The sequence below is a fragment of the Parasteatoda tepidariorum genome, chromosome 8 (genome assembly GCF_043381705.1).
Source record: "Parasteatoda tepidariorum isolate YZ-2023 chromosome 8, CAS_Ptep_4.0, whole genome shotgun sequence".
Lineage (NCBI taxonomy): Eukaryota > Metazoa > Arthropoda > Arachnida > Araneae > Theridiidae > Parasteatoda > Parasteatoda tepidariorum.
The window spans coordinates 42618582-42628215 of NC_092211.1; the positions used below are offsets into that span (position 1 = coordinate 42618582).

Consider the following 9634-nt stretch of genomic DNA (forward strand, 5'->3'; position numbering starts at 1 on the left):
TTGTAATGTGCAAATCCAATATGATAAAATGTTTTGAGATCTATTTTTAGCTCAACAGTCTACTCAGAAAAAAGGTTTCATATTCTGCTATCACCTCCAAATTTAGAACAACAAAATCATATGCTGTCCATATAGTAAAGAAGTGGAGGGATGAAAAAAGTACGCACGATCTTCCAAGATCATGAGCCCCAAGGAAAAAGATTCATCGTCAAGACGCATTAATCCCAAGAAAGTTGGTTGGTGAACAGCGCTTATCAAATATGCAGGGAGATGATAACCGAACACGGATTCACTGTGAGTAATTATTAAAATGATGCTTGAGTGCCTCGAGGGTTTCGTGCACAGCTTCCTGTGAAAAGGCCTCTCATCCTGACAAAGAATTGGGTAATCCGATTGAAATTTGTAATGGAGCACGAAGCATGGCTAATTTAAGATTAGAAAAAGGTCATTTGGACTGATGAAAAAAAAAAACGAAATTTTTTAAGTGATCGTTACGTCTTATTTGTCGTCCAAAGAGCACAAGAATGGATTCTCAGTGCCAACTACAAACAGCGTAGTACGGAAATGGATCAGTAATGGTCTGGAGAGCTTTCCATTATACTGACGTTGTCCCTCCCGTACAAATCGATGGGATGAGTTCCATAAAAACATTTAAAAATTTCAAATGCTATCTTATGCTCGTAAAATGTCTCATGCATGGATGTTTCACCAGGCTACTGATTTTAAACACACCTCCAAAATTCTGATAAGTTGGTTTACAACTGAGAAGGGTAAAACTTTGAACAGACCAAGTCAATAACTTGACTTGAATCCAATCAAACATCTTTGAGAATTCATCGGAAGAAAAGTCGGAGCACGGAAGAATTGTTCAAAGGCAGAATTCCTTCCGGTTCTTCAGTCGAAATGGAAAATCCGCAAATTCTCGCTAGAAAACCTCGTTAATTTCAAGTCCAGATGGTGTGTCGCAGTTATAAAAAAAAAAAAGGACATGCAACGAAGCATTAAAAATTTTTAATATTTTCTTACCTAAAAATGATTAATGTCTATAAGTTCAGAAAAACTGACTAGTCTTAAAATTTTTGATTTCATTTTTTAAAACGGAACACTTACTGAATAATTTTAGCTTGATTTTAACAATCACACTAAACAAGAAATAAAATTGAGTTTGAGAAATTGAATAATAAGCTTCTAAGTTTCATAAAATGTTTTTTTTTTTAACTTCGTGGTAAAGAATTTCTATTCAGTGGCAATTTCAAAAGGAATTTTTCGAACTCTTCCTCTCTTTTAATTAATGAACAATTATCTGCCAAAGTATTTGCGTTGAAATAAAAGCAGGATCCAGTTACTTGCAATTCGTTAGGTCTTCTGGTTTGCCTGAGCATCAATGATCTTTATTATAAAAGTTGAACCTGACTTTAAGTTACAGATCTAGTTCAGCCTTGGTATATTATTCATAGAAAATTAATAATTGAATGAACAGAAAATGCTTGAGTGCCATTTTATAAAGCTGGAATGTTTAACAGAGCTTTAAAATATTTTTATAGAAAATGACCCAAAATTTTGCTACCACTCATGAAATAGATTATGGTTGGCAATCATTACTTTCAGAAGCTAAAAAACAGTAAGTATTCTTTTTAATACTGCGTGAAGTTTACAACTTCGCTGTTTAGTAATAATTAAAAAAAAATTTTCTCCAAATTATTGACATAAATACTGTCAATCAGATTGTTAAAAAAACTGAAATCAATGTATTTAGCTTAAGAATTTTTTATTCATTAATTGCCGAAAATATTGATCCGTGCATCATAACTGAGTTCCAATAAAATTCTAACTAAAAACTCGCTTCATATCGGACGCAGTTATTCTACGAAGTGAAAGTTCTCCGTTACAAATCATTCCTGAGATGGCAAGTAAAAACTTGGGTAGATTCCATTGACAGCACAAGTAGATTCAGCCATTTTATTCATTTATTCGTCAGTTTTGTTTTACATTCTGCTTATTTTAATTAAAATTAATTTTTTAAAATTGAATAGCTCAAGTGAACGCTTTATGAAACCACCTACCTGCTTGAAGCTGAGTATATACTTAAGCTGAAAGAGTTAGCGTGTTAATCTCATTGCCCGCTTAAATAAAAATTCGAATCCCAGCTCTGACATTACAATATTTCTACTATGCTTGCTTTGTATTGGTGTCCATATCACCTGCGTTGGCGAAATGGGTATATACCAATAAGTGAAATCCACAAAAGTTGACGGTGATACTTAATGATTTATATTAGCACCATTAATATACGCAAAGGTCAAAATATTTCTCCGAAGTTTAATAACTAACACAAGATATGTACTAAATTACCTTCATTCATGAAAATCTGAATTCCATAGTTTGTAGGACCATCATGGTTGGTCCATATTTGTTAAAAAAAATCGAGAGATTCTATAATAACTTTAATATCTTTACTAATCTTGTATTATACGTATTTTCAGTAGAATAAACATCGATTTTTAATTTCTGTAAAAATCAAGTAAGGAGTATTAAATGTAACATTCTAATTAACCGGACGAAATCACTCTAGATTACAATATTTGAAGATGCTTAGAATTATATAAAAAATTATATTTTAGGGGAATTCAGCCAGATTATCGCTTTCTTGGTTATTTATCAGAGCCCAAGAAGCACTCAGCTTTTGAAGAAACTACGTACGATGATCATTTTGGGCCTAAAGCCAATTTCCCTTCGGAAACTCAAGAGCTATACGAAGTGAGCATAACACCATTACTAAAATTTAGTATTAAAAGATCTTAATAAAATAGCATAGTTTGGTTAAGGCTGCATTACCTTATTGTTAAAACACAGCAAAACCTGCTTTCATACCACATATCCTAAACATGACAAAAAATAAATGGAAGAGGATAGAAATACATGGTTCGCTGCTTCCTACTATGGGAACAGAGTTTTATTCTTTTCTAGTTTCCGAATTTATTGCTAAGTTAATCAACAAGCAAATCTGCTGACTAGGATAATTTGTGAAATAATATTTTTTTCTGCTGTCCATCAAAGTGCTTTAACTGAAATATCTATATATCCGTCGGTTAGATATCACCTTTGATTGCAAAACGTAATAAAACAAAAAGTAATCATTTTTAAGGGATTGAGTTCAAAATTACAAGACTACGGATTTGAACATTGATGGTCGCAAACTTAAAATTGGGTCGGCTGTTCAACGACAGTCATAAAATACCGACTGAGTGAGCAGTGAGAACTCAGGAGACAGAACGTTCGCATGCTAGCCATGGCTGGTCGATGTGAATTCCGCATCCAGCTTGCACAGACCACAGATCTGACGTAAAATATCCTCAGTGGTAGGCGGATCGTGAATTAGATAGAGTCTCCTTGCCATCAGGCTAATCGTGGGAGGTTCTCGTGGTTTTCCTCTCCATGTAACACAAATGCGGTTAGTTCCATAAAAAAAAGTCCTCCGCGAAGGAAATTTTTTCCAAATACTTGATTCAAGAGTTCCCTTGTCTTCTGGATTGGGTTCAAAATTACAAGGCTACGGAGTTGAATATTAGCAGTCGTAAACCCAAAAAATTTGGTCGGCCGGTCACAACGACTGTTATATAACCAAAATAAAATCATCAGTCATTCCTGAGACACCTTAAAAGAAATATGAGTTCTTTTCCATTAGCTGGTTTCTAGAATATTTGAGAAACACTAGTAGGACTTTTTCAGGATATTCTTGATCCGATTTTGATCACGTCAGCTGCAATATAGCAATATAGAGGGGGTCGACGAAATAACGGAAACACTTCTGTGTTAATACATTTTTCATGTTTCTCAAGAAATACTTAAGGAATCTTTTTATAGCATAAAAGTGTTTAAATCATGCTGTTCCTCATACTTATCAATGAAGTTTAAAGCTTTTTAGAGGTTTGAGGGACAGACCATAAATTGCTTTTCACTTTCCATAAATTGCTGTTTACTTTCTTTGATTTTATATTTTAGTATAAAGATAATTTTGATAATCTAACAGATTTTTTGGAATCTTTTAGACTATTTTTTTATTTTTGAAAAATACCAAAATATATTTTTGCTTGTAATTATAGCCTCTGAAAAAATCTATAGAAGAAACTCCGGTGTCCCATTTGTGTCAAAGTGTTAGAAGACGCTGGACACAAATGGGTTTACACAAAATCTGTAAAGAACCTATTTCCACATTTTTTTAAGCAATATTTGCGTCACTAAGAGTATGGGGGATTTTTTATGGCCTATAAAGTATAAGTGCCATAGATATTAATAACAAATAACACAAACCTAGCGGCGAAAATCATTTTAATTTACTCTAGTTTTAAAATTTCTCAGCTTTGTCAAATAAAAACAAACAAAGAATCGAACAAAACAAAACTTGTGTTAAAACAAATTTAAAGATATAAAATTTAAGCTGAATAGTAATTATTGGTTGTAAATCTTATGTGCACATTTATCATCTTAAACTAACGTTTTGTAAATGAACAATAATTAATATACTTAATTTTTTATCAGGGTCCGATTTCTACTGCTTTAGTAACTGACAGGGCAAAACATATGGTGACAACTACACAGCGAGATTATGATGGTCGAAAAGCTGGATCAAATACAAGTAAGCAATTTAATAATTGACATTAAGGTTTGACTTTCTAATGGTTATTCATAATAAAACAAAATAAATTTATTGAGGAAAAAAAAAGAATTTATTGCAAAATTTACTCAATGGAATAAATTACTTTCAACTCTGTAGAGATTTTATTTTGCAGTTGCCAAATTCATATTCGATATATTACTTTGTGAAACTGATTTGAACTCCCATTATGTAGAAAAGGAACGCTTGAAAACCTCTCACGATCAGCCAGACAGCTTTGGAACCAAATAATATACATCCCATTCTATATTCTTTGAATAGGACATTAAATCATAGCCAGTTCCGATCTCAATGCTTTGATCAGAGAAATCAGTTACCGCTAAGTTTCAAATCTTTGTTTAGCGTGGGAAAGAAGTTAAGTAAAATTCTTTGATTTTCTCTAGTTGACACGACATATTTTAAATGGTTGCAAAAACAACGGAATTTTCACAGGAGAAACTGCCCTGAATTCTGCCAAGTGTTCTCTTATTAGAAACTTATAAAGCTGTAACCCCACCTTCGGAAAAAATCTCTCATTATAGTTTTATTTACTTTTATGCATAATTTAAAACGTTTCTTCATCTTTAACTTGCAAAATGTTTATATTGAGGTTATTAGCGGGTTGTTCATATATGTTAGAGCGAAATAATGGCCTTTGAAATAAATGAAAAATCAGTAGCTATAATACGTGCTTGAAAATGTATAAAACATATGTTTTGAGATTTTATTTATTCCAGTAGCATATGTTTTGGGCTTTTATTTATTCCTCGTGTTTTAACTGACGATAATTATAGACTTGAAATTTTGTTAAATTAAAAGACATTGTTTCCGATTTGCTTATTAAACTCCTACTTGACTCACAGCATAGTCAAATTTGTTTTTGTATAGAGCGCAAAAAGTAAATAAAGAAAGAAAATAAAAGAAGCCTGAACACTCTGAAAAACTTTTGTTGATCTTTACATATTTATGGGTCATTCTCACGAAAACTGTCATTTTTCAGTTCATAAAATCCCAAAAAAGTAAAGTGAATAAAAAGCTCTGAAACTTTTTATATTAATAGAAATATGTAATGGCATTATAAAGAAAGTATATATCCTATAAATTATACTTAATATTTAAATTAATTAATTTTTTAAATAATTAATTTATAATTAATTAATTTATAATAATTAATAATTAATTAATTAATTTAATAAATAAATTAATTAATTTAATAAATTAATTTATTAATTTTTTAATTTATTTTTCAAATTAATTAATAAGTAAATTAATTATTTTCACTATTTAAAAAGTGAGGGAATGACACTAATAGTGAGGGAATGATATTTTATTTTAATACATGTTTTTATCTAAGTTACATCTACCTAAAGTTTGAAAATGATAACATACTAAGTATATCTAATATTTATTATAATTTAGTCTTATATATTTAATAGTTTTTACAGGTTTGGGAAATAAAATTGGCTGGCACGATTGAACAAAAAAAAATTTAATAATATACTCATCTTGAATCATTCCCTCACTTCAGCGTCATTCCCTCACTTTATACACTAGTGAGGGAATGACGAATTCAATAAAATTTAAAAATAACAGTTAGGCCTAATTAATTTCTGAAGTCAATCACATACAATTATATTCATACAAGAAAGCAACATATAATTATCCACTTTCTCGATGAAGTTGTATTTTATTTTACTCTAAAAAATGACATGAGGGAATGACAAATGTAAAAAATTTTACCTGGTTTGATTCATTCAAATTTATTCCACAGCAAAGCTTCTTTAAGTTGAAGATGGAAACATACTGCAATTTTGTTCTATGATGCCAGTTGTTAACTTCTGAAGTTTTTATTAAAATATTTTTATTCTAAGAAGATTGCAGGTGATAAGAACATTGTTGTGAGGGAATGACGCGAAACACTGGGGACAAAGTTTAAAATAGTGCTGTGTTAATATTTTTATCAGAAATTAAATTTAAAATTGATTTTCTGAATTCTATATTTCAGTATTCTGAAATAAAAAACACGAATTTGTAAAAAAAATTTTTTAATTTCAGAAACAATTTTTTTCTTTCTTTAAATCAGCAGTGGGGACAAGTGAGGGAATGACATATTGGTATATTTTAATTACCTAAAATAAATAAAAAATAAAAATTTATAATTTTATTTTTATTCTTTTGTTAGCTTGCATTCTGAAGGACACTTTCCCTGAATTTTTCTTTTTGTAAGCTGTAAAACAAACATAAAATATACTGGGGACATGAAAATGACTGTTTTTGTGAGAATGACCCTTATAGAAGAGTCGGATTTTTAAAATTCGATTTTTCAGGAACTATTCGTCCGATTTCGCTCAAATTTTGCATTTTGCCTTGCAAAACTACATTCTTTAAAATGATGTAACAAGTTTTATACGTTACAATTCAAAATGTTTTCGGCTATCATTAAATAAAATAATAAGAAATAATAAATACTAAATGTTATTTTTGCATAGAATTATCCTTGGATAAGTAAATTTCGTAATTGTGTGCAAACCTCTTTTAGTTTGATTAAAAAATTCTCGAAACATGGAAAATATGCGAAAGGTCCTATTATATATAAAGGTTATTAACGTTAATTGATTCAAACTTTGGACCACTTTCCTGACCAAACTTTTGGGACCATCTTTCCCAGATTGCGGCAACCCCTACTTTTTGGGGAGTCAGAAATCCGAATCCGTTGGAAAAAACTGTATGTTTATTCAGAGAAAGTACAATTTTGTGTCTGGTTTCTTAACTTAAAAATATTGTCTGCATTAATTAATTAGCACATTTAGGGTCACCCCCTCGAACGATTAAGGTTGATTCCTAGAAAGTGAACATTCGATTATTAGATCAAAAGTTATTCAGGGGGTCCGGTTATTTTTTGTGTACTGTACACATCTTCATCATCGTTACTATTTTAATCATACCTGTATTTATATTAATAATGATTTTATGGTTGGTTTTAGATTTAATTGCAACATATATTTATGTATTCTTGATGAATGTATATTTTGATTTTATGATTTATTATAGGGTTAAAGTTTCTTGATAACGATTTTGATTATAAATGTTCAATTAAAGGGTGCTCAAACAAAAGTGCAAAATGTTATGATGATCCTTTAGATATTTTAAACACTATTGGACCTGGTGAGTATTCATTTCTGTATTAGAAAAAAGATTTATTTTATGATTAGAGATTGGTTGGAAAATGAGTACAAGTTAAATTTATAATGACATTTAATGAGATTTTAATGGATCTTTATTTTTCATATTTAATTCACTATTATGCAAGACGAAATAAAATTAGTATTTCACAAAATTTATTTATTAACTTCACTATAAATAAATACTCGAAACTGTTAAACTTCTTTTGCTCATCATTTTATAAGAAATAATACACGGTAGCAATTGATGATAAGCTGACTAGCGTTCTCCCTGAACTGAAAAAATGGTTGCAAAATTTCTAAATGAACATTCGAAAAATCGCCTCTTTACTTTTCCGACAATTTAAAAAAAACATTATTTCTGCTACTGCTGGAGAAAGTCTGTGAAGGATTTCTGCTCTTTGAGTATTAAATTTAAATAGTTTTCGAATGTTCATTTTAAAATTTTGCTACGAGTTAATTAGTTTATTGAGGATACTGGTCTACTTATTAATGAGCTATATTAAAAAAAAAACTACTTTTGAACCATTGGTGAGATTTAGTTAAAACTTGGCTGTAGAATATAAGGCATTTTGGGACTTTTTTTTTGAGCATGCACATTGCACTTGCTGTTCAATTTTCAGTGTAAGTATCGAAATGAAGCGTTTTTGAGAGCTAGGAATTATATATATATATATATANTATATCTTTACGGAATATGAATAGGGAAGTTTTTGTATGTGAAAAGTGAGTAGATAATGTTTTTATGTGAGAAAATGAATAAGTAAGATTTTTTTTTTTAAGATCGAGTTTTATGCGTAATTCGAATAATATCATTTTATGTTTTTAAAAACTATGTTTGATGAAAATTAATGTGCTTTCTTATTTCTTCAGATGTGTTTATTTATTATAATTTTAAATTTTTCTCTTTTCTTCCATTTTCTTTTTTTTGTGACTCTAAAATTTTTTTTTTAATTGATGCACATTTTGCTTAATTAATGATTTTTTAAATTAATGTATAATTTTTTAATTATTGTATTTTAATGAATTTAATAATTAATTAATTAATTTTCATTATGAAAAATGAATTAATTATTTAATTAATTATTTCTCATACTGTTGATCTCATTATAAATTTGAAAAATTTTAATTGCTAATATTTTAACTTTTTACCTTTTTCTTTCAGTCCCCTTAGTAAAAACTTGTCGAGCGATTCAAAAATGGGAAACTACTTACAAAAGAGATTACGTCTGAAGCATCTTATCTGTAAAAACTTAAGTACTCTTTTATTTTAAGTTCAAGTGTTAACTTCTATAATGTATGATTCTAAAGTAATGTTTCTATGCTTCTAAGAAAATAAATTCATACATGGTTATGTTGCTTTACGGATAGAATTGTTATAATGATTAGCGAAAACGTTTTATTTTGATGGCTTTATGTTTTTTACTATTCTTTTTCAAAAACATTCTTTTTTTTCTGTCTCCCTCTCTCTATATATATTCGTGGCGTCTGTTTAAACAAGTTTGGTTTCCCTCTAATGTTCTTTTTTAAACTTATTAAAAATTAAAAGACTCTAATGTACTTTTTTAAACTTATTAAAAGCTGCAGTGTAGTGGATAAAGAAGATAATTACATCATATATCACATGCAAATTGCATGCATAACTTTTATAAATTGTCATTAGAAATAGAATTGTGGGCTACTTTTTCCCAGAAATTCACGCATTTCATTTCAGAACTAACATTTATACCCGTCTTACATCTTCTAGATTTTACTTTCTAGAAAAGTAAAATCACCCGTCTGGGCTGATTTTACTTTG

General features: G+C 29.5%; 1 protein-coding gene across 1 annotated transcript; it reads left to right on the forward strand.

The window, feature by feature from the left end:
* Positions 1 to 1375: 1375 nt before the first annotated feature.
* Positions 1376 to 9219, forward strand: LOC107447375 (uncharacterized). Its single transcript, XM_016062268.3, has 5 exons — positions 1376 to 1621; positions 2622 to 2757; positions 4540 to 4636; positions 7706 to 7819; positions 9002 to 9219. Exons 1-5 carry the CDS (start codon positions 1548 to 1550, stop codon positions 9067 to 9069), a joined length of 489 nt encoding a protein of 162 aa, XP_015917754.1. The 5' UTR covers positions 1376 to 1547; the 3' UTR covers positions 9070 to 9219.
* The last annotated feature ends 415 nt before the right edge of the window (positions 9220 to 9634 follow it).

Bases quoted from the DNA above. Each gene is read 5' to 3' on its own strand.
- LOC107447375 (XM_016062268.3), top strand. From the start codon at position 1,548: ATGACCCAAAATTTTGCTACCACTCATGAAATAGATTATGGTTGGCAA. The intron at 2,758-4,539 runs GTGAGCATAACA...ATTTTTTATCAG, and splicing joins AAACTCAAGAGCTATACGAA to GGTCCGATTTCTACTGCTTT. The intron at 4,637-7,705 runs GTAAGCAATTTA...GATTTATTATAG, and splicing joins AAAAGCTGGATCAAATACAA to GGTTAAAGTTTCTTGATAAC.